This window comes from Labrus mixtus, chromosome 11 (genome assembly GCF_963584025.1).
Source record: "Labrus mixtus chromosome 11, fLabMix1.1, whole genome shotgun sequence".
Taxonomy (NCBI): Eukaryota; Metazoa; Chordata; class Actinopteri; order Labriformes; family Labridae; genus Labrus; species Labrus mixtus.
This window is the reverse complement of record NC_083622.1, coordinates 17,983,704-18,009,264: the sequence shown is the minus strand read 5'-3', so window position 1 is coordinate 18,009,264 and position 25,561 is coordinate 17,983,704. Positions and strand designations below refer to the sequence as shown.

At 41.8% G+C, this 25,561-nt stretch overlaps 1 protein-coding gene across 3 annotated transcripts; it reads left to right on the top strand.

Moving 5' to 3' along the window:
* Nucleotides 1-287: 287 nt before the first annotated feature.
* Nucleotides 288-16,225, top strand: adar (adenosine deaminase RNA specific). 3 transcript variants are annotated; one of them, XM_061050452.1, is made up of 16 exons: nucleotides 288-402; nucleotides 3,647-5,325; nucleotides 5,899-6,230; nucleotides 6,712-6,907; nucleotides 7,283-7,479; nucleotides 7,853-7,988; nucleotides 8,079-8,386; nucleotides 9,233-9,389; nucleotides 10,348-10,516; nucleotides 10,725-10,818; nucleotides 10,934-11,050; nucleotides 11,245-11,372; nucleotides 11,496-11,678; nucleotides 11,814-11,926; nucleotides 12,373-12,500; nucleotides 13,033-16,225. In XM_061050452.1, the coding sequence occupies exons 2-16, from the start codon at nucleotides 3,763-3,765 to the stop codon at nucleotides 13,358-13,360; spliced, it is 4,149 nt and encodes a 1,382-aa protein (XP_060906435.1). In that variant the 5' UTR covers nucleotides 288-402; nucleotides 3,647-3,762; the 3' UTR covers nucleotides 13,361-16,225. The 3 variants fall into 3 exon arrangements, with proteins under 3 accessions (XP_060906435.1, XP_060906434.1, XP_060906436.1); XM_061050451.1 differs by lacking the exon at nucleotides 288-402 and adding an exon at nucleotides 1,833-2,245; XM_061050453.1 differs by lacking the exon at nucleotides 288-402 and adding an exon at nucleotides 1,834-2,245 and having other exon boundaries at nucleotides 8,148-8,386.
* Nucleotides 16,226-25,561: the final 9,336 nt, after the last annotated feature.

Here is a 25,561-nt window from a genome sequence, read left to right as displayed (position 1 = left end):
CCTAGTAGGCCTACATGTTCTATAACCTGCTGACTACCTAAAAAGATGCAATTCGAGCAAATTAAAATGTAATGTAAACTTTAAAAGGGAGAAACCTTTTCAAGCACAAAATATTATTTAAATTACAAAAAAAAAAAAAAAAGTGAAAAGGTGGGAGAAAAGTATTTCACGCTTCTCGTTAAGACACCCAAAACGCTAAAGTATGCGAAGGAAACACCCGAAAAATATTTGAACCTTGCCCATGCGGCCCGCGTCATCCACTTGCGGCGACTGAGTGTTGTGTCGGTCGCAAGCATTACGCGTAAGCCCCTTCTCGCACCAGTTCATTGATTGTTTGTATCACTGCATTAAAATATTGCACAGCAACACGGGCCCAGTGAAGCGTAGCCCTGCGGGAAAAAGGTAAAATGTAAAGCTCATATTTTGTCAGTATAATTTAGTGTGACTTAAGAGAAGAGTTGTTTTAGGGAATACAAGCAGCTGGCTGTGCTGCAGGCTGTAGATAGAAATGGTGCAGTGTGAGTGCGGTGCTGCCAGTGGTGCTGAGCTAACAGGCTAGCTCCTGTTAGCTGGAGGAGGAACGATGTTTAGTTGACTGCTTTCAGATGTTCACTTCTCCTTTACATGCGGCTTTACTAAAACACTTTCAGACAGGTAGCTAAAACTTCTTCTTGGTGGTTTTAAGCCAGTTTAACATGTCTTCTTACCTGTAGCTGTTAAACATGTTTTCGTTGCGTAGGGTTGTTAAAGTCTTTGTGAAGAAACATGTGAGGGATAACAAATGAGAGTTTAATTTTGTTGTCCATCTCTTGGATGGGAGACAGAGGTGTCCAACTACTTTAACTCACAGAAGTCAAAAGATCAAATCTTCCGCATGTTGCTGTACGAGATTCAGAGGAAGTGTGATTGTTTTATTTAGATAAAGGCAGCAGACACCCTGTCAAACCTTTATCACAGCTTAAGGTTGAGTCGTCCAGATATATTTAATGATGAACAAATGAAACTACATGTTCTTAGGGTGTGACTAGACCCCAATGCTATGTCATGTAAATAACCTATTTTGTAATATAGAACTATTCACAGCGCACTTAACTAATAAAATCGACTAGTATATGTTGTTTTTAGTCTTAAATTAATGGAATTGAACATCGATTATATTAAATTAAAGTTATTAATCTTATTCTACAGGAATCCGGTGAATATTGTAATGTAAATGGTGACAAGTCATTTTATTATGGTGTAATGTAATATTATGATTAAGTCATCTTATTATGGTGTAATGTAGGATTATGATTAAGTCATTTTATTATGGTGTAATGTAAGATTATGATTAAGTCATTTTGTACACGTACACTCATTCCAGTTGTACAAGAAGGGAATAATATATTATTATTAGTTATTATTATATTATTAGTGCTTTTACGTTATTTTTTTCTCCCCCTGTCACAATCCCGATACAAGAACCACTATTTTTTGCTGTGATATTTGTATCTCCCTTATTGTATAACATCACTTTCCGTCTACTTCATTGTGTTTTATTTTTAATGTGAGAATCTGATCCGAGCACGTTTCCCCCTGACACAGTGTGCAGGAGACAACACGAGGATGTCCTTGTGGCTCCACAATACATCGGGCACATTGATAAGACTTTTCCAAACACTGGAATTAAAAGATAGTATTACTTTGAAAAATATGGTATATACATTAAAAGTATGTATTTCCGTCTTAGTGTGTGTTTATCAGCACGTGCCCTTGTTGCCAAGACTTTACGCGCCTGCTTGGGTCACGTGGCCAACAATGGAAACCTAATTATTTTCGTTAGAAAAGAAAACGAAACTTACTCGGTCCCTGTTGCAACCTGTTTCCCTTCCCATGCTCGAGTCACTGTGATTTTCCCCTCCTTAACTTTCGTGATATTATATCTTAATGACGCGTTTTACACCACTTCATGCAACATTTATAAGCCAGCAACATCTCAGGTGTTTTAGTTGACGCTGCTGAAAGGACATCACTCGTACAAAGCGGAAGACCCTGCGCGTTTGAAACATTTAACAACACGAACAACTGGATAGTTTAACCATCTTCTGCCGGTTACACGGTTACTGTCTTGTGTCTTGTAAAAAATTAAGTTCTTCAAATTTTCGGGAATCTCAGTTTCAGTCATCTGATCATTAGGAAGCTGCAGGAGCAGTAGTGTTTGCAGTCGAGTTCTTCTCACCACTGAAACTTTCAATTCAGCATATAGGTGAGATAAAAAAAAAAAACACTCTGTGAGCCCAATGGCCAATGTGTTACCAGTACTTGTGTGTTTTTTATTGATTAAATATGTATGTTGAATTTGGCTATGTACATGATTTAATATTTGCATTGGGAGTGTCACAATAGACAAGATGGGAACACTGCAGTGGTTGAATTAGATTTTGTCTTGACATGAGAGCAGTCCTCTGTTGTCAAAGTGCTCTTGCCTATGTGACTCTGCACACGCTCCAAACAAGGAGGGGCGTAAAGACAGTGGATTCTGAAATACACAGTGAAGTTATTTCGGCTGTCAAACGTTGCCCTCCACAAGGGTCAAGATGAGTCAGCTCCAGCCCCCTCTTGCCCCTGGGATGCCGGACCGGCCCTGTCGGCCCCTATTACTGTGATGAACCAACACTGTTGTGTTCTCTATTAACGTGTCTGCGTTCAAGCCTGCTCAGCTCAATGTGACAGACCTGTGATGCTGACTGGGCCAGGGGGGGGTGAAACCTGACTCAGTATTAGGTGTCTTCTTGTTTTCAGTCTCACTGATATAGACATTATTGAGTGATGTCAGATATGACACTTGAGGCAAAATCAATGTTTGTTGTGCCAAAGAAGGATATTAAAATTCGGGACTATACTCTAGACTATGTTCCTATTCAGGAAGAGTTTTATGTGTGTTCTTGATTTTGGAGGGAGGAAGGGAATAAACCCAGCCTTGCGAATCCCACTCATTATTGTCAGAACTGTCAGCTAGCATTTGCATGGTTTCCAGTGCAAAGCGCGTCACTGACAGACAGCCCTTTAACATCTCTGTCCTTGGAATTGTCCTTTTTGTCTGCATCAGTGTCTCACTTTCCCTCTCCGCTATGGATCCAGATCCAGCAATAATTTGTAAGGCCAGAAATAAAACAGAATAGTCACAAGAAGGTCTGAATTATTAATCACCATCCTTTTACCCTGGGTTTAAGTTTCAGTGTGACTGGGAGGGACAGCATGTCACCCTGCAGTATCCTTGTTGGTTATAATCTGAAGATACACACAGAAAAGTTTCCAGTTTTGTTTTTATGATAGAGCCTATTCTACGCACATCATCAAATTGTTTCTTTTATTCTCATATACCATACTCCATCGTTTTTTTGATTATTTTATAACCACATTTCACAAAGGTTAGTGTGTTGGATTTGTGTCCTTGGAGCTGATATACATTCATTGACCTACCCAAGGACAATTGAGCAGGTTGGAGGCTTGCCAGAAGGGCCTGAACTTCTGTTATTGGCTGGAAGAAAAGTTTGTGTGCCCCCCCCCACTGTAGCTGCTCATTTTTTCACCATTCAATTATCCTACTGTCATGTATTTATTTTTATTAACATTCACCTTACGTCAACCTTTATTTGTGTTGCAGGTGCTCTCAATGTGCAGTAGTCCTGCCCTGACTCCCTGTCAGGGTCTGCAGTTCATGCTCGAGGACTTCCACTCGCACTGAGCTGCACAGAAGGCTTCACGCTCAACCCCTGCGCTATGAGCAGAGGTAGAGGAGGGCCTTCCAAAGACCACTACCACAGGCATCCTCCACCGGACCTCCAAGCCAAGGACAGTTACCACAGACCTGGTACAGCACCATTCTACCTCAGACCTGGCCCACAGCATAGCCCATATCCAAGCTACTACCACAGCCCCGGCTCTCCTATAGTGCCAATACAGCCCCCAGTCCCATCTCTTGTCCCTTCTGCACCACCCGTACCAAACACCAATAAAGGGGCACCTAAACCAGTGCCTTTCCACAGCTCATATAATCCCAATTACAGCCCCAGTTCTGGCCCCAACTCATTTAGGCAACAGCAGGTTGATTTCTTGAGAGGACAGAGCTGTGAGGCGCCACAGTTCAGAGCCAGTCCACGTGGAGGTGGAGGTAGGGGTATCCCAAGATATCCAAACCCCAGCAGCAGCCCTAGAGGTAGAGGAGGGTATAGTCAGGACCAGAGTTTCTTTTATCCATCTAATGTAAGAGTTCCCAGAGGCCCTCCAGGCCCTCCACACCTGAATCGAAACCAAAACTATTACTCCGACAGACAGTGGGGCAACCAATTAGACTCTCTGTATGAAGATTTTCAGTGTTTGTCCCTTAATCGAGACAGGCCCTCCAGAGGAGCAGATAGGTTTGATGGACATTCATCATCCAGTAGCTCGGGGAGTTTGAGCTACTCTAAAGTTAGCATCACTCCCACTCCTGATATCCAGGACCAGGTACACAGGGCTTTGGCTGCATTGAAGCCAACTGAAACTATCCCTGCAAAATATTTGGCCAAAAGGCTGCGTCTGCCCAAAAGTATAGTCAACAAGGCTCTCTACTCTTTGGAGCGCTCGCAGAAGGCCTCAAAGCAAGGACTCCACCCTCCTGAGTGGAGTCTATACAAGGAGCCTCTCAGAGGTGAGGAAGATCAAAACTCTAAAGCACCAAGTCCACCTTCAGATTCATGTGTCAGCGCAGAACAACCTTTTAAACCTGACTCTAAGGTTGAGCCAAAACCAGAGCCAGCCGAAAACAGGGGACAAGCCAAAGAAGAGGACTCTGACACAGAATCCAGTTCTTCTCGCTCTTCTATTGAGACATCTGACTCTGAAGAATCAGCTGAAGCTCAGCTGCAGGAGAAACAACATCCAAACACTACAAGCTCTGCTGATCAGGACCTCCCCACAATGACAGAACAGAAGGAGCGGGTCCTGCAGTATCTCCTGCTTTCGAGGGAAGCAACTGCTCTTGTCATAGCAAAGAATGTGGGTCTTAGAAGTGCTAAGCAGGTCAATCCCACTCTCTACGCCTTGGAGAAGCAAGGTGAAATCATTAAGAATGGAGAGGTCAACCCTCCCACCTGGGAGCTCTCTGATCACCGCAGAGAGAGGATGGTAAGGAGCCTTAAAGTCGCACAGAGCACGCCAGCTGAGGAGGTTCGGATGCAGTTGGAGGACGAGAAGGGAGGAGGATCCATGTTTCTGTCATCATCACCACTACCTTCAATACCAGGCCTGGAACCAGTGCCTCTCTCGGAGAACTGGATACCTGAGCAAAGTCAAAGAGAACTGGTTAGCAAAGTTTAGCTTTATTTCTATTTAATATGGTTATTATGTATACATTCATATGAACATAGAATATTACCTCAGACATCATATAGCAGTTATTATTAAGAGATGGATACCCTCATTACATGTACATTTATTTCAGGATGTAGTAGTCAGTTTCATATGTAAAAAAAAAAAAAAAACTTTAGAGAGAAAAGAAACATTAGAGCTCATTTAAAGAGCTGTCGACATGGTGAAATTCTTAATATAACATTTGATAGTTTATAAATAATTGTTTATGTGAAAGGCAAATAATAAGAAATAAGAGGCTCGTATTAGTGTCATTGGTGTTGGTATATGCAGGAAGGTTGTATTTATTATAAAGAGAACATGCAGCTGGATGTAGCTGTATATCTACTTGACAGACATATGAGCGGTTGCATGTGAATTGTTGAACTCTCCCTTTAGAAAAGAGGACAAAGGATTCTCCTTGGAACATGCGCAGGCTCTTTTGACCACGTCTATAGTTAAGGTTACCACCTTTTGACTTAAATCCTGATTTTGTAATACCTGTCTCCTCTGCTCTTTGCTTTTCAGTCACAATCCTCCTGCCTGGCCCCCCCCTCCTCCTCCTCCCTATGCCAAGATGAAGAAACCACTGAAGGACAGTGGGCGACAGACGACATACCAGAATTCCTCAACACCATAAGGAAAGAGACAGACGCAGGTAGATTAGCAGCAGAACAGGCTAATGCTGTAGGAACTGTAGCTGTGTCGCTGGCTGCTCCCCCTCCACAGAACCTGTGGGGCAAATTACAGGAGTTGAGACTGAAGAATCCCGTCAGCGGCCTCATGGAGTACGCCCAGTATCTGGGCCAGAACTGTGAGTTCCTGCTCCTCGACCAGTCAGGACCTTCTCACGACCCGAGGCAAGTCGCTTGATCTGTTTTCTCTGTTAATTCAAAGTTTAATTTGATGCAAGGGGGAGAGGAGTCACAGCCACAAGACACACCAGACTCAGTTTCCTGTACTATAGTCGTCTCTTATTTCAGTTTACTTTACATAAAAAATAATTTGATAAGTTAAAATGATATTTTAGGTTTTGAAGAAAAGACAGTAGGATAACTGAAATATACTGGCCCTATTTTATAAAGCTAGAGAACCCATTCAACTTTGAGACTGATCCTTATCTAACCCATAAAGAAACAGTACTGTAGAATTTACTATATGAAATAAAATCAATTCCAACGAGGGCAGTTGGCTAAAGGTGGCTGCCTCCTGTTGCCCCTTGAGTTTCATTATGTGATGTGCACTATTGTGTTGTGGTTGTTCCAGCAGCACATTTGCTGTCCTCTACAAAGCACCTTATGACCTAACAGTGACGTAAGTTGTTGTCTTTCCAATTGTCAGATTTCGTATGCAGGTGATGCTTAACGGGAAGCTGTTTCCTGTCGCTGAAGCTTCCAGTAAGAAGACTGCAAAAAAGGACGCTGCTGCGGCAACTCTGCGCGTTCTGATCAGGGAGATGCAAGGAGGGGCGAGCATGGGGGAGGTGGGAAATACTGCCAGTATGGACCAAGTGATGGATTTACTCCCAGATACCAGTGTAAGTCTGTGTTGGAATGTGTCAAAGTGATCCCCCATCAGCCAGCTACGGAATTGTTTTCAATGGTGCTTTAAATTCAGATTTGTCCTGCACTTGAGTTAAGCAGATAGTGTTAGTAATGCAGTGAACAGTAGGGAAGGATAGTACAACATTTAAGTTTAAGTTATAAAAAAGAAAGAGCGATAATGCTGTCAAAAAACTGTGGCTCCACTCTGCTCATCTGAAGGAAGCTCAGTTAACTCCAAACTTCTCCCCCCTCAAGATCAAAGCAACTCAAAGGTGTATCAATTACTGGGAAGCATCAATATAGTTTTCTACTCACTAGTGTCATTTTAAGCATCTAACTGATCCATGTCTCCTTCACTTTCTATATAGGGGCCGGCTGAAGGCACAGGGGGATTTTGTGGGAGTGGTAGTGAGGAAGGGATGACGGAGGGACCTCGCCAGCCACTGTCACGCTCTCTCCCTGGTGGGAAGAATCCGGTGTCTGTCCTGATGGAGTACAGCCAGCGCAGCGGCAACCCCATCGAATTCATCATCACTAGGCAGGCCGGCCCACCACATGACCCAAGGTACCGGCTGCTTCACCTCCCTCTGAATTGAACCTCTCCCACACTGCAAGTCACTTTGTGGTCACACGTTTCTTCCCTTGGTAAAGCAGATGATCAGCTATTTCTGGTTAATCTATCCTTAGCATTGTAGTCAGCTGACAAAAATACAGTACCATCTCTATCCATCCCTTTAGGGTCTTGGCTGGGGATTACAATACATGCTTTTGTTTTCCACTGATCACTTCCAGAAATGCTGCATGCCTCTATTTGGACCACTAGTACACTGAAGGCTCACCAGAGTGTGTTATCACCATTCATGACAGTTGCAAGACTAAAACGAATGTCTCTCTTTCTCCTCTTTCCATCCTTTTCACCTTCTCTACCTCATGTTCAGGTTCATGTACAGGGTGAAGGTAGGAGAGAATTTGTTTCCAGAGGCCTCAGCTCCAAGCAAGAAGGCGGCCCGCCAGTTAGCTGCAGAAGAGGCTGTCAAAGAGTTAATGTCTGACGGGAGGCTGCAGCTCAACAAGGTAAGGAGTCAGTTTGTTAATTTGGAAGGGATGAGTGGGGGACATTGAAGACACAACAAGCAACTCAGACTGGAACTCTTTGTCACACAGGTCCACTCCATTTCTTCAGCAAGCTTCACTTCTGTTTTTCTCCTCTCCACCACTCTCTCTGCTCTCCAGCCTCAGTTACCCCTGGGCTCTTCCAGTGATACTGAAGGAATCAATTCTGGGACTCCGTGTCTTTCTCTGCCTCCTCTAACCGCTGATGAGTTGCGAGTAGCACATGAAGCAGGAGTCGGGGACCTCATCAACCACCTGAACAACAATGCAGTGTCAGGTCTTCTGGAGTATGCCAGAGCGCGGGGCTTTGCAGCCGAGATCCGACTGGTGGGCCAGTCCGGGCCTGCACATGAGCCTAAGTATGTTTGAAGTGCACCACACGCGCAATTTGCATGAACACCTGGGATAAAGAGAACTCTCTTCAAACAAACATGGCATGCAAAAGTAAAGTCTCCAATGGATAGCTGTGTTTATTTAAAAAATGGCCTCTTTTGTTCTTGAAGTTAGAGAACTTTGTCAAATCATCTCTCATTCAGGACGTTTACATGATGACAAAAAAGTTTATTTATTGTGTTTGTCCGTCTAAAACTGCATTCTTAGACTACATGGAAAAAAAGGGTCCTAACTGGATTTTTTTGAATTCCAAAGATGAAAATGCACATGCTCCACAGAACCCCCACTGGGTTTTGAGCTGGAAGAGTTCACAGAGATGTAAAGAGATGTAAAGCTGTTCCTGGTTTTATTGTTCGACATAGAACCAGCTAGCAGCTTGCTATGTTGTTTGTTGATTGCTTGGTATATGACGCAATAGGTCACTTGGAAGAAGGTCCCATAGTCAGTAGCTGAAAGGGGGCACAGAGCCACCTGCTGTAACAGAGTCTGGCATACCTCTGTCAATAAATCGATGCTCCCCTTGTGCTTGTATACTGGGACAAGGGCAGTAGTCCAATTAAATGGCCTAATCAAGAGGTGCTGATGTCCTAGCGGTTAGGTTACGCCTCACGTTAGGAGGCTGTAGTCCTCCTACAGCTGGGATGTAAGTCAGAGCTGTGGCACCTCTGCAGCATGTCATTCCTTCCTGTCTCTCCCTTCTTCCTACTCTTTCCACTGTCTTGTGAAAAGCCCTAATAAGGCTATAACCGTACTTAACTGTGCACGTAAACGTAAACGTACTGAGTATCTTCTTTTTTTCCCCTTCTGCTCAGGTTCACCTACCAGGCTAAGCTGGGCGGACGCTGGTTTCCTCCAGTGTGCGCATCCAACAAGAAGCAGGGAAAACAGGAAGCGGCAGACGCTGCTTTACGTGTTCTGATTGGAGAGGCTGAGAGGGCAGCTCGTACCGGGGAGCTTATTCCCGCTGAGGTATTGTTTTTTTGTTTTTGATTTCACATTTTCTGACAGGAAACCTTTTATAAGCACAGACATCAAAAGAGCCTCTTCTGATTCAGCAGTGGAAGGCAGTACGTAATGGGATTAGAGAAACAATGTGTCAAACAAAGAGCTTTTGATTACCTCATTATCTGTGTTTAAAGATTAGGTTCAGATTATTTAAAGTCAGTGTCTGCCTCCGGATACTTTTGGTGAGCGAAACTGAATCAGTGACAAAGAAAAGCTTAAATGTTTATATACTAATTAAGCAGTACACGCACAGTCTGTAACAAAACAGTGCTATGTATTTATTCTCTTCACGCAGGGGGCTTTAGCTTTGTATTAACTACAGTAAGTGAGGACTTTGGATTGAAATTCAACTCACAAATGTAAGAAGTTCTCAGGCTGCATATGTTTTGGTCCACCATAAACTCTGCCAGAAAGCCTGACTTGTATTTGGGAAGTGATCATTTACCATACTAATGTTCTGTGACTTATCATTGGATTGCACAGTCAAACTCATTTGAGCTGTCCCTGAATATTAAACCAACTGGGAGAAACTTTCATTCCTTGTCCATTTTGGTTGCCCCTGTGGACAAGCGGTACGTCTTATCTCTTTGCTGATGCTGTTCTGTACATACTAATGAAGAGTGCTTTGGAGAACAATCTTGTGCCATTTCCATTTTACTGTCTGGATCAAACTTTGCCATTTTAAATGTAGAATAGAGGCTCTTTTGTTCAGCATGCTTAATTCACTCCACAACAACTGATAGCAGCATTTAAATGAATTTAAAACAAATATATACAGAAATAGACAATTAAAAATAGTCCATACTGAGTCATCAGTGTTACATCGTCTCTGTTTCAATCCAGTTAATAATGCCTCACAGTACTTAGGAAAATCTTCATGTTTTTTCTGTCTTGTCTTTCTTTTATACATCCATTTCTCTAGCTTCCAGTGAGTGGAAGCACTTTGCACGACCAGATAGCAATGCTGAGCCACCAGCGTTTTAACTCCCTGACCACCCGTATCCAGCACAGCCTTCTGGGACGTAAGATTCTGGCCACCATTGTCATGAGGAGGGGAGAGGGCCTGGGGACGGTTGTCAGCCTGGGAACTGGTAAATCCATCACCTTAAGCAAGTAACCTTTGAAGTTAAGGGTAGTGGTAGTAACAGGGTGATCAGAGAGTGTTGCTGCATAAAAAGTGTCTTGCTGCTTTTTTTTTCCATGATGCGAGCAACAGAACTAGGTCACTGCAGGACTGAGAGGCATTACATTGTTGTGTTTGACATTGAATGTGTTTGCTTTTTTTTTTTATTTTTCCAGGAAACCGTTGTGTTAAAGGGGAGGAGCTGAGCCTTAAAGGGGAGACTGTTAATGATTGTCATGCTGAAATCATCTCCAGACGAGGATTCATTCGGTAGAAATACATCCTGCACTTAATCAGCACTTTCTGTCCCAACTACTTCCCCTTCCAGACCCTGGTCTGTGGGACATTATTTAAAAGTCTAAGTCATCATTTCATTTCTTCTCAGGTTTCTGTACAGTGAGCTGGTCAAACACTATGACGGTTCAGAAGATAGCATATTTGAGCAAGCAGAGGAAAACAGACTGCAAATCAAATCTGACATAACCTTTCACCTCTACATCAGGTGAGAGGATCAGATGTTTTCTTTCCCCTCTTTCACTCCTCCTCATGCTCTCCTCTTTCATTTCTGTCCCGTCCATTGCTCAGATACATCAATGTTTCATGTTTGGATTAATATGATCCTTTCTCCTTTAAACTGCAGGTCAGTGGTGTCTGTCATATCAATATCTTACATCTCTTGTTTCTCTTTATGTATAGCACAGCACCTTGTGGGGACGGGGCTCTGTTTGACAAGTCTTGCAGTGAGACAGGGGATGATATCGAGGGTCATCAGCCTCTGTTTGAGAACAATAAGCAGGGCAAACTTCGCACCAAAGTGGAGAATGGTGAGAAAAGGCACCGTTGCAATCGACTTCATAGATGTGCAGTGCTTGGATGCTTTTTATTCATTACCCTGGTTTGTGGGAAAGACTTGTGAACTCTGTGTGTGCTGTTGTTGCTTGTTTCAGGCGAGGGTACTATTCCAGTGGAATCCAGTGACATTGTGCCCACTTGGGACGGCATCCAGCACGGAGAGAGGCTGCGAACCATGAGCTGCAGTGACAAAATCCTGCGCTGGAACGTGTTAGGCCTGCAGGGGGCGCTGCTCAGCCATTTTATGCATCCCATCTACCTGAAGTCCATCACACTTGGTAAAACTTCCTCTTTTTTTTTTCTAACTCAAGAAAAGATAATATGACAAAGTCATGACATCAGTTCCATTTTGACCTTTCCTTTTAGCTCATACTTGTTTTCTACAATTAGTCATGTTGTTTTAATCTTGTCAGGCTACCTGTACAGCCACGGGCACCTGACACGTGCTGTTTGCTGTCGACTGGCCAGAGACGGTAAAGCGTTCACCCAAAGTCTCCCTCCTCCCTTCATGCTGAACCACCCTGAGGTAAATGCACACATTTTGGCATTGTGACATGTGGGCATTAATCAAGAGTATTGAGGTCATCTCACTAATTTAATGAATTATGCTGCCCACGCTCCTATTTGTGCCCAAACAACTTTTTCTTCACTGCTCGCCTCTTTAAAATTTGTCTCATCCATCAATTAACAAAAAGCAGGCGTGGTCACTGTCATGTAGCCCTGTGATGTCACTGAGACATAGCTGGAGGTCGAACAAAATTCAGCTTCAGCTCCTTTGCAGAATTTCTTGTGTATATTATCCTAATCTACACTGATGCAGCCATCACACTCACACAAGCATCACAGAACTCATTTAGCACGCTCTGTTTGGAATTGCTGACTCTCACTAAGGGGCTAAATTAGCATGATTGAACCAAATATGCTCTCTATCTCTCCTCTTCCTTTCCACCACACCACCTGGCGGGACCATAGGTGGGCAGAGTGAGTGTGTACGACTCCACCCGTCACATTGGCAAGACCAAGGAGTCCAGTGTGAACTGGAGCTTTCCTGACCAGCACAGTGTGGAGGTGCTGGACGGGACCAAAGGCAAACTGGATGGGTATGTCACTGAACAAAAAACTGCCACTTACACATTGTTTGTTCATATCTTCTGATATTTTCAGCTTAAGTCATTATTGAAGTGTGGGTGTAGTGCTGCTGAACTGTTTTTTCTAGTGGCTAACAACAACTTTTTAGAAGCCCACACACACTTGAATAAGTAATCTGCCTGAGCAGAGAATTAAATTGATTAACCCAGAAGTGCAGTTCATTTTAAAAAAACTTAAAAATGTGACATTGTTTTCATCTGTATGAGTTATCATTTGACACTGATCAAACACTATCATTAGGAACACTTGCTGTTTGGTATTACAATATTTAGTTATTTCATTCATTCATCTTAAATTACTCTGGACTGGAACTGCCAGTAAAAGATTTTATTGATAATTTTAATTATTATCATTTAATGAAGTCATCTAATATACTGAGCATCAGGCAGTTAGGTACAATCACACAATTAAATGAAAATGAGTGACAGTCAAACTTCTTTTGAGAACTCTAAACTAAAGATACATCTCTTGTCTTCTCTCTAGGAGCAAATTAAGCACCTCCAGAGTGTCCAAGGCCAACCTGTTCACTCTTTTCCGCTCTCTGTGCCAGCGATGTGGCCGCACAGACCTCCTTGCCCTGCCCTCCTACACACAGGCCAAGATGTCTGCCTTTTTCTTCCAGCAAGCTAAGCAGCAGTTCTTTCGAGCTCTCAGCGTCCACGGTTATGGTGCCTGGATCGGCAAACCGCTAGAGGAGAAGAGCTTTGATGCAAAGGAGGGAATCAGGAACAATGGAGCAGCAGGGGTATCTGTGGGATTCGGCAGCAGTAGAAATGGAGCAGCAATGGAGTACAAGCAAGAGGAGGCATAGAGCAATGCAGGGTGCTTCATTAGGGGGGTAATATAAATATGCAGGGGGGGGGGGGGGGGAAGCACAAGCAGGGACACATTTAAAATATGACTATATAAGAGGACAATCAAAGGGTTGTTGGTGGCCTAAACTGTATCTTCTGATGGAACGTGGTGGAAAGGTGCAGAGGAAGAAAAGGACTCAATAGGTGAGAGGAAGATGGCGAGGACAAAGCCTGAAGGATGAGTGGTGACAGAGATCTAAGGAGAAATCCTCCTGAAGCACAGAAAATATCACTACATGAAAAATGGGAAGTAGTTTGAAGTCAGTAAATCAGCACGCTAACTATTGCTGCAAATTGGAGTTGTATTGCAAAACAGTTATTGTATGTCAACTTCCTTCATACTGCTAATAAGCCTTGGCTGGTTTCAAAATGTAATTTGTTGTATTGTTTGGCATAGGCTGCCATGTTTTTCCACTTGATGTGTGAACTCATTTTTGGACCCATTTGATTTGGCCTCTTCAGACTACTGTTTGCCATCTAATTTAGCCATGAGAGCTTGAGTAGCTGACAAGTGCTGCAAATTGGCTTTCAACCTCATATGGCCCTCCCTCTGAGCAGTGTTTGTATTTTGTATTTAGGTTCATAAAGATTTTAAGTCCTCTGCCATCAAGTGCTTTTTTTTTATTTTTCTTGTCTATGGTTTACTGTAAGCAGCTTCAGCAAGAAGGATCAATGCATATGTAATGAAGTGAGTTCTTTTGCAGCACAGTCCCAGCCAACATCGCACACGGGAGGCTTTCAGTGTACATAAGAAGATCGCAAAGCAAACTATTGCTCTGATCAGTGACCAACCAAACATTCATTCACAAATAGAGACTTTAGCATCATTTACACACGTAAATACTTTTATTCAGACCCATCTGTGTTCATTTTCAACTTTCTGTACACCCTCAGCAGTTCCGCCCTCCACATGTTGTTGCCATGGTTACCGTACATGGCGTAGAATAGGTCAGCAGCCCCTTTGAGCGGTCCCTTAAACTCTGTGCTTTTTGCTTTTATATTCAATTTCTGATGTCATGGCCTCAAAGAGTCACAACAGTTCTTTTTTATGTTTTGTTCTTGTGTGTTTTTTGAATATCTCCTTTTTTCCCCATGTCTATAAATGACTTCATCAGCAGCTGGCCATAAAAGAGAGACCTGGGATGTCTTAACTCTCCTGCCTGCAGTCTCTCTGCATCCTGTTTTATACATCTCGATCATACAAGGCTCTTTAGGCTCTTCTGTATGGCCAGCTCCTGAGGAATACAAAATGAGGTTAGTTGTGTTGTTTAAGGGGAGTGTGTGAGCTGTTCTTTGATTTCTTTGATTACATTAAGATGGATGGTGCAATATATACATCAGGTATATACATATACGTGGACACACAGGTGCAGGGTGGGGTCCAAAAGCCTAAGTCCAGTTCAAGAAATTCACTTGAGAGTTAAAAGTAAACACGTTCTGAAAAAAACCTTTAAGTTAAAGTTTCCCACCCGTTTTAGTATTTGTCTGTATAACACTGGTTCTATGTTGTGGAGAGAGATGTGTGTTTTTTAGAAGAACTCGTAAAGAGCATGTCAGAAATGTGCTGTGATGTGTTTTTAAGTTTGCTCTCACAGATGTTTTTATTTTAAGGTCCGGTACCTACAGTTGAAAGAAAACAAGTCAGCATTTCAAACAGTTTGTTGGAGCTTTGGTGCATGTACAGTACAGAGCCATTGTTTTTCTGGGAAATAAAAGGTTTTCTGATATGCCTCTGTAGATATCAATATAAAAATGTGTTCTTTTACTACTGTCCTGAAGTTCAGGTTTTCAAAAGAGGGCTTTATTGTTGCCTTCAGTGGTGATACACTCCCCTGTTTGGAACAATAATGAAGCCTTTAAACTAAGCCGTGGAACTAGTGATGTAGTACTCGAAATCCAAGACTGGTCTCGAGACTTTTTGAAGGTCATGTTCGGAGTCTAAACCATTTTTACTTTGTCTTGACTGGGCGGACTCCTGATTTTTAAAATCAAGACCATCACTAAAAGGCTATTTTTCCACGTCATAACTGTGATTAGTAGGAAATGTCTCTTTCTAAAACAATGAATGACCCCCCCCCCCCCGTTACTGTAGCAACCTTCCCAGTGTTGCTGCCTAAGTGAGTGACACGCCCGCTGCACACAAGACGATGATTTTACTGTGATATTTATGGTCCTGGTCTTGTCTCTGTCTCGATCCCTAAATGTCTTGGTCTTGTGTCTGTCCCCAACCCCTAATGTCTTGGTCTTGTCGGTCTTGATCCCCTAATGTCTTGGTCTTGTCTCGGTCTCTGAGCACTCTGGTCTCGGGTATGTCTTGGTCTCAGTTGGTGTGGTCTTGACTACAATGCTACGTTGAACTAAGAAGCTAAAAAAGTTTTTCAGAAGAAGTCCTTTATCAGGTCACGTCACAGGCTTTAAAAGAAATTACATGTCAAGACTTGTAGAACAATGTTTTTTTTTTTAGTGTTAGTCGCTCCCTTAATGATGATATTGGATTTGAAAATGGCAGATCTAAATGTTTTTGAGGGGAGCTTTAAATGAAAGAAATATGCGTTTGTTTTTATTTTTAATCACTAAAACGCCTCATTCTTGGTGTTGGACTTAGACTTTTGGACCCCACTATGCAAATAAAGGATGTTGAAGTAGAATTCTGTAAATATGTCTGTGTGTTTATGTATATGTATGGGTTTAATGTATATATTTTGTAGATCATCTAAAATTGATTTTCTAAGATTGTTTTAATTAAACTGCAATGAATATGCTGTTTTTTACCAATCGAGTTTGAAGCAAAAAATAAATGAATAAAAATAAGTAGCAATGTTCCGATGGAGTTCTGTGTGTCTGTAATATATTTGAATCGGTCTGTTTTATGTTGTTTTACTTCTTTTAATTTAACATACAGTGTAGGTGTTTGAATGATTCATGGGCTTTGACATTTAGGCGTAAAAACATTCCCTCCTTCAAGAGGAGGCATGAGAGAAAAACGTTGAGACTGGTTCAGGAGAGTGAAAAAGACCGAGCAGTCCCTCTGCCTCTAATTCCGAATATATTACACAACTTTGCTTGAACTTATCCAGAATCCAACAGACTCTTGACTAAAAGTTTAAATGAGTTTGAGATGCTTTTTGTTTGGGATCCTTTCCATAGTACGCGCTATCTCCTTCTTTTTTTTTTTTTATCTCCAAATACCTGCAGAGCCCGTTGCAATGCTCCAAAGGATCAGCAGATGGAAACATGTCCCTGCCTTTGTGTCCGGAGGCTGTGTGAATGTGAATGTGCGTGTGGTAAAAGGCTTCATGACATTAGCCTCAGATAAACATTTGAATCTGCAGAGCTGACATTCAATAGATTCATACATTATAGTAAGTTGACTTCTTGCTATTCTTACATGATAATACAACTCTAAGACATTAGTTTGCTTTCATTTTCAGGCCCTATAGGTCATATTTAATCTATCTTTTTAGGAACAGTTTTAGTCAATCCAGCATTTATACTTCCAACAAGTATAGTACATGCTTAGAGTTTAGGTCAACGTAGTAGATATAATACAGTGTGCGTGGGATTCAACTTATTGCTGTTGCATAGAGGAGACATCGATGCTGTCAAAGAGCATATGATTAGATGAAAATAGTTCAACTGCATATAGAGGTAAATCAAGATGAATTAACAATAGACCGATGCTTTAATGATTTAAAGGATTATGTATTTAAAAAAAACAATATACTGAAAGAAGTAAAAAAAAAAAAGGATACATTGGTTGCTAAACAAGTATTCTTTCAGAGATGTTAGAAATGTGCTTTAAAATCATGATACTGTACGATACTGATCTCCCTCACTGTCTCAGCAGTGTCTCGATGTGGTGCAATAACACTGAACATTTAAACGAGCCATTTTGAGCTGTTGCTTGGTGTGATTTCTCACTGGGAACAAATAGTGATATTCAGCTTCTAATTCTGAATCAGTGTCAGATCCGGTCTCCGAGTCAGCAGCAATTGTGTTTCTGTCAGGAGACAAGATAATGGCAGCAATATTGGCAGCCAATCAGTGTAGTGTCTTAGAAGTTTTATTGCTAATGCCCCCCAAACAGCCAGTTATATGAAAGGGGGGTCGAGTAAAAGTGGAATCTCAACAGAATCAGTTGAAAAAACAAGCATCTTCTACCAATTTGTATTATTATATGTTTGTGTTGCCCAAATCGGTGTGCAATAGTGAGGGCTTGTTTCAGATCTCCACCCATCAAGTTCTATTCATGCTATCTCTCCTGTCAAATATTTGGATGGTGGGAGGGCAACACTAATGATAGAGGGAGAGGAGCAAAGCACGGTGGAGGGAAGGGTGGACGAGTGAAACAGGGCTGCATGGAGTGAAATATTAGTCCACACCGAAGAGCTTAAATGAGCCAATCGATCCTCTCCAATGGAAATAAATGAGAGAGGGGAAGAAGGGAATATATGAAGGCTGAGTGTGGAGACAAACGGCTAAGAAGCTAAGCTAAAAACACACAAGCTCATGAGAACCTGTGGAGTTGGGTTCAAATTTATATTTGCAGTCATAGTAGTGACAAGAGAGAATGAGCATTAGGTCCAAAAAGCAAAAGAAATGGCCCTGGAGTATAGTCATGGTGTGACAGTTTTTGAGTTATAATGGATAATGTTTTACTTGTTCAAATGTGACTGTAGTAAAAAATATACTCAGTTTTACTGCCATTTTCCTGCCTTGGTACAAAATGATATAACCTTGTAAAAGCACAGGCAGTGATGGATAATTTTACTGCCATTCAACCAAATCACATACCTTTGTGCAATAACCTTGCAGCCATTTGTCTATTGAATAATACCATGCCATTCGAACATGCATACAGAAAGCCATGGTGGCCAGTCAATGCATGTCATCACAGGAGCCACAATAGAAAAAAAGTCTGTCTTCCATCACAAGGTATTGTCCATCATATAATTTATTTAAGTAAAAAAGAAAGCTCCTGATTTTTTTTTGTCTCTATCAGCCCTCAGTAGTTGCCCAACTGACTCAGTCCCCATGAATCTTAGCATTCAAACCGACAGAATTAAAACGTCTGGCAACAGGTGACCTCTCATAATGATTCCTGATTTTACTTTTCGGACTCTAAGTTCCCTCTTTGTTTTACCCACACAACCATACACACAGGGACGGCTGTCAGTGTGGGCGGCTGTGGCTCAGTTGGTAGAGTCGTCGCCTATCAACCGGGAGGTCGAGAATTCGATCCCCAGCTGAGCAACATGTCCGATGTGTCCTTGGGCAAGACACTTAACCCTGCATTGCTCCCGCTGCTTCAGTATCGGTGTTTGAATGGATTAGGGTTGTACTTACTCTCTGATGTACATCGCTTTGGATAAAAGCGTCTGCTAAGTGAATTGTAGAATTGTAGAATTGTAGGGATGTTTCAGGAGATACCTGTGTGCTCCCATGTGATTCTGCCTCTCTACTTCCTGCCTGTGGGGATGCAACAGTTGGTCTGATTTATCCTGGATAGTGACCATGAGTAGAAGTTTACATACATGTCTGTTTTTACAAGTTTATCCCTCACTTTACTTGATCTTTTCTTTAAAAACATTGACGGGTTGACACATGTTGGGCCACCAACTGGGTCATAGATAGACTATGCCAATCTTCCTTTACAACCTCTCTGATCAACTGAGAAACAGGTGAAAAAGTGGTTGTCAAAATAACAGATTTTTTTTGTGGCGAGGAAGATTAAGATAAGTCAGAAGCCTGCCTGTCTATTTCATGAACCTCATATAATCACACATGTAAGACTAAGTAACAAAAGCAGTTCTTTTGATATGGACAATGAGATGAAGCAGACAGCTGCAGACTTCAAGGAATCATGTGGACCTTGAATAAGGTCTGTTTAGTCAATCGGTCAAGAATAAACTGCCAAGCTTGCACCGAGTTATTACTTAAATTTGATCTATAGTTAATATTTAAAGTGGTATTTACCTTTTTTTATTTTACCCCTATTGTTTGTTATTTGTGTTTTTCCCTACAAAGATGTAGGAGCTGAATTAAATGGTGGTTATTCATCACATGGATTTTTTTTCTGAACACAAAACAAGTTCCCACAATGCTACAGTAACGTAACAGTAATTCAGTAAATGGAAATTTGACCACAACAGTGATTGAATGGTAAGATTGGGCAGAACTGACTTGACTGTATAATGTAACTTTTTAAATGAATGTAGTGTCACAAAGAGTCTGGCAAGAATCAGGCAATGTCACTTAACTGAGAGATATAGGAGACAGCTGACTCAGGGAGACTGCAGCCTCTCTCTCTCTCTTTCTCTCTGACATACACACACACACACACACACACACACACACACACACACACACACACACACAAACAACAACCCTGAATAAACTTTACTATCATGCTGACACTTTCAAGCTGTAATTAGCTTCTGAACTTATTTAGCACTCCTGAATGTAAGTAACAGGGCAGCTGCACACTTGTGGACATATTTAGCCAATTGCCTCTTCAATCAAGCTTGGCACATACAGTACAATACAGCATTCCTTTTGTCAGAAGGCTTCAGACCTTGACTCTTAACTACCTACGCATTAAAGGAGGCCTAAATTTGACGCCGCTTCTGACAACTCTGAGGTTTCAAAACAGGCCACACATTTTCACTCACCAAATCGCCCTGCCATTACATCAACAATCCCTTCTGTTCCTATCAACAGGGGAAAGAGTGTTGTTGGCGGACAAGGGGAACAACCACAGCTTTAAACTGCTAAACTGTGGTGAGAGTCAGAAAAGCGGTTAGGGTAACATGATTCCACAGATCTAAAATGCTGCCCACATCTCAGATTTGCTGAGTGACTGAAATTGGTCTGGTGTTGTGCTATAGGGTGGCTGTTTCTGCTATTTGGAGGTACAATCAAAGAATCAGAGTCCAGAAGATTTGATGCATTGAGTACAGCATCGTTCTATAGCCTAAGTTTTATCTTATACAAGATATCAAGCATATATGTTCCCATGGTTCTTGTCCCTTCAGCTCAATATCCTCTAAGTATAGAAAATTAGGATGACCTTTTTGCTAAAAATACAGAACGGGACTTTAATATTGGCATTGGAAATGTTTGGGTCTCCATTTGTAGTACAAGTATATCTGTTGTCTAAAACCTAAATTTGACTGATATTAAATTCCTGGTCAGTCTTATAAGAAGTGCGCCAACTAACTGTAACTGTTTCGCTTGTTTGTGGATAGATAATTGAAGGCTTAAGCTCTGCACCATGGGCCATGGCTATCATGTTGTTACTTGTATGAAGAAGAGGAGGGGGCACTAGAAAGTTGGAGAGCAAGGGGTTTGTAATGCTAAGTAGTCAAAGTAACCCAGTATGAACAGGGCGAAACTAATAGCTTGTCAGCTAAACAGCACGGTAACCATTGTATTGTTTCCAGCAAATTGAGACTCCATGTAGCTGACATGGTTTATTAGACTAAAGAAGCTGAGAAAGTAAGACTATGCTATTTGGTAACCTAAAATAAGTTCAAATAAGTTAATAAGTTTGACTGTTTATTTTATTTTTATTTTTGGGCTTTTTGTGCCTTAATGGAGAGATAGGACAGTGGATAGAGTCAGAAATCAGGGAGAGAGAGAGTGTGGGGAATGACATGTGGGAAAAGAGCCACAGGCTGGATTTGAACCTGGGCCGCCCGCTTTGAGGACTATGGCCTCCATACATGGGGCACTCGCACAAACCACTGCGCCACCAGCGCCCCAAGTTTGACTGTTTTAACATAGAGTTCTACAGGGATTTTCCCACTTTGGGAGTCAGTCTCTAGTGGCCCTTTCATGAACTGCAGTTTTTTTGTGGCAGTTTGGGGATAATAGAAATGACCTACATCTTCATAGCCATGTATCTTGCTTGATTCAGGGGGAGGGGTTTAATGCACAAATCATGATTCACAAGAATGATTTTTTCAGTCTTTCCCTGTTATGTATCGTCCAAGGCTTAAAATCATAAAGAAATTAAACTTCTTAAATTGTAATTGCTACTAGAAAGAAGAAAAGAGTCTTTTGGCAGCAGCAGCAGCAGCAGCAGAGTAATACTGTACTGCACACGCTGTGAAACCTAAGGCTGGATATATGGATATATTTTCCAGAAGAACTGGACAGGTAGATATGGTGTCAAAGCTTGTTGTTGAGTGACAACTGGAAATAAGATGTGGAACTCATTTCTGGCCCTGTGATAGGTGGCTTAAAAAGAAAGCTAATCACTTTGTCTGGTTTTAACTGTGACAGCTTGGCATCACTGCAATTCACTGGGACCATCTGACACAAAGCCAGGTCAACTGATCGAGCCAGACACTGCTGGGTTTCTGGCTCTCCAGGAATAGGAGCGAAAGAGAACCGCTGTCCAGTATCCAATCTTTATAATCTCCCTCAGAAGAGTTGTAGAAGGACATGAATGTCAAAGTGATAGGAAAAGTGTGTCTGAGAGGAAATCAGGCAGTGTCACTACTCTGCTGACGAGCAACTTTTAGTGAGACGGCAGCTGACACAAACACACACATCCAGTAGATCAGCACAGCCACACTATTCGCTTTGCTATCATGCTGACATTGTGAAACCGTAGTTACCCTTTGAACTGCTCAAACCCTAATATATGTTTGTAACATGACAGCTGCACACTCTACCAATGGACTTTATGGTCAGGGGCGACGATAATCTACTTCCAAGGAATTTTCTTAGCAAACCGGACCTGACATGAAGGAGGGAGTATTTTGTTTGGTGTTTGATATGACTGACAGACATAGAGTCTAAAAAGCTGTGTTGGAATAGTTGCTGTGTGTTAGCCCTTTGATTGAAAAGGCAGAGTTGTTTGTAGGTGATATGTTTCAGACTCTGTATTCCTCTGTATTCTTTTTACCCCCAGTAGTCTGCTCTGTATGTATTTGATTAGTCTCTTTCAAGCAGCAGGATCAGAGTGCTGTTTGCTCGGATGGATCTGCAAACATGTGGTCAGTTTTAGACTGTGGGTTACTCCGCACAGCTTCCTCTGCACAGGCCCTTAATGCAATCTGAGCCATTAGGATACAGTGGAGCCGGTGTGGAGCAGTGATTAGAGCATGTCTGATAGAGTGGGTTCGATAGAGCACAGGGCAGGGGTTCCTTAAGAAGAGCTGTGCAGCTATGTAATGCACTTGCTCATCACTCCTCCTACGGCATTTATCATAAATCTGGACAACAGGTGTCTAATTCAGAAAAGGAGTCAAATATGTTCCTCCTTTTCCCTCTCTGCACTGACTGGCCGCGTAGATAATCCAGAATTGTATGTTTATATTCGGCACCAAACACTAAGTAAATCACTTTTGTGGCTTTCATCATAATTGTACAGTGGGTTGACTCAGACCCATAAGTCGGGGTTCTGGGAAGCTCCTCTGGTGGGGCATCAAAAAACGTGACTCTTGGGTGTGTTGCTACTGGAGGAAAATTTGAGCAAAAATTTTGGTAGGCATTATATCTGTAAAAACGTCCACCTTTGAGGATAGTGGGACAATTGTCCTGCTTATTGTAATTGCAATAAAATGTGTGTCTGTGCATAAATGGGTCTGTATGTGTTTGTTGAGTGTTACTCTTATTTCACTCATTAGCCTCCCTGTCCAAATTGTCACATATAACCCCCCCCCCCCCCCCCCCCCCCACTATGTCACTATGAAGTTGTGTGTGATTTGCACGGTATAATGTCATTTATTCAAGCTGGTATATGGCCTTCAGTACTTAGATAACAAAGCGCGAGAGAGAGAGAGATATCAGGTGGACTGAGAACTCATCTGTATACTATTGCGTTGGCATAGCAACTGCCATCCCACTTTATCATTCCTCTTTGTATTGTATTATTCACTTTCTTGTTCACATATTTATCCCAGCATACATCTGACGTCTGCTGCAGGGCAGTACTGTGAACTAACCTTTTCATTCAATGGGCCCATCATTTCTCTTCTCTGTCACTCCACCCTGCTTTCCCCGCTCTACACTCTCAATCTTTCTCTGATGCCCTCTAACCTCTGTCCACAATATTGAGGCTCCTGAATGATATACAGTGTGGCCTGCCCACCATTTGTAGACTGTCAGCCCCCTTTTTACCTTTTTTTATTTTTGCTTTATTGTATTCTATTGTATTAATCAACTTATTCTCCCCTCCTGTGAGAGCAGCTGTGAAGAAACCGCTGCCAGAACATTAAAGTTTTGATGATTATTTTTTTGCATCATTAATTTGAGTCTTTTTATTTCAGCTGATAAAGGGGGGGGAAACACAAATAGGAGGAATACACCAGCTGTGCAGGTTAGAACCAGCATCAAAACCATCCACACATTTGTGTTTTTTATAAATTGACTGCGTTCAACTAAGGGTGCAACTAAAAAATATTTGATTAACAATTGGTTTATTTCCTTGTCACTTATTTTTGTTAATACATGTAGTGCCTGGTCTGTAAAATGTCAGGAAACAATGAAACATATTCCTAAAGCCTCATTTAGTATTTTGTCTGAAAAACTATTCAAAAACGAAATTTCTGACAAAACAGTCGAGCTAAAAGAAGAAAACATTATATTTTTACTTAAATAACAGTTAAATAACAAGAAGCCATGTAAAAATCCTCAAATGTTCTCAAGCTAAAAAGAGCCCAAACACAGATGATTATAATTTCAGTTATGTATTGTCTGTCCTAGCCTTATTCTTTCACTCTGTCTGATATGATATAGTCCAGAGCTGACCTTTGACCTTTCTCCGGGCTTTTCTATGAAGAATTTCTGCCTGTTGAAGCACCACTCTCCATCACTGACCCATCACGAATCAGCCCAGGGCAGAAACAACACATTACTGTGTTTATTTCCTATTCATGAGGAAGAAAGGAGGAATGGCCTTCTGCTTAGATTCAGAAGGAAACACTTGGAGTAGATAGGGAAAAAACAGCCACGAAAAAATTACAATAAATACGACAGTGATAGTGAAACATATGGCAGGATGACATATTTGTCCAGTTCTAACTGTGCGAATGAGGTGTTTGCATATGGTTGTGATGTATAAATAACGCTCGGGATCATCCTGCATATGATTTGCTTTATTGATGTCTGTCAGGTTTCATAATCGCGGGATAGGCTGACCTGTTATAAGGGAACGGTCTAATACGCTCCCACACGAATCAACGTCACCGCTCATCCGATTAAGGGTGCCCGTAACGCACACAGAGAAGCATCATTTTAAAGAGATTAAACCAGGTAGAATAGCCTCATTATGTGGGATTATGTCGTATGGGCTTTCTGCAGTTGGAATTATGAAATGATTACTCAACTTGGAATGAAATCAGAGAAACCCCTTTGTAAATTATGCATCAGAATGATTGTTTTCCTCCCCCTAAGGCGTGAATTAATATTTGATTCAATCCACAACTTTATTTATTACTGCAAGAGCAATTCTACGCAGGCAGCCCAACCCTCAACACCAAAGGCAGCTGATAAAAGAGAAAATACAATGAATTATACCAAGAGGATAATTCATTCACCTATTTCAGTTCATTAAAATGCATACCACAAATTTCCTCATTGGATGTTTTATATTAGCCTATTCACTAATCTCAGAGGAGAAGTGTCTGAGTTCTCTATGGACTCAGTTGAAGGCTCACAGAGACGCACCGCTCCTGCTGCTTCCACACCCTCCTCCACGCCATGTGTTGCGGGATTTAAAAAAAAAAAAATTGTAAATCACTGTTATTTTTACCCGCACATTGTTGGCAGATGTGTTCACAATTGCTTAGTAAAAGTGAAAATTATTATGTGAGTGTTTTTTGTTTTGTTTTTTACGTTGGGTTGCCAGGTCCAGCGTCCTTTCGCACGCGTAACAGGTGCGTTTAAGCACCGACAATTAGCCCTAGTCTTTATTAAAGAGGCAGCAGCTACACACGCCGTTTCCCAAAGCTACAGAGAAAATAAATGATACTAACACCACACAAAAAACGGGTTAAAAAAAAATAGACATTTGTTTGGCAGCTTCAACCTACAAATCCTGCCACCTGTTTTCAGCGCTGATTTCGCCTCTCTGATTCCGTCCAATGGGAATGAACGGCAGGACTGGAGGCGGAGAAAGAGGGAGAGAAGTTGGAGGAGAGAGTGAG

Bases quoted from the DNA above. Each gene is read 5' to 3' on its own strand.
- adar (XM_061050452.1), top strand. From the start codon at position 3,763: ATGAGCAGAGGTAGAGGAGGGCCTTCCAAAGACCACTACCACAGGCAT. The intron at 10,819-10,933 runs GTAGAAATACAT...ATTTCTTCTCAG, and splicing joins TCCAGACGAGGATTCATTCG to GTTTCTGTACAGTGAGCTGG. The intron at 11,927-12,372 runs GTAAATGCACAC...GCGGGACCATAG, and splicing joins TCATGCTGAACCACCCTGAG to GTGGGCAGAGTGAGTGTGTA.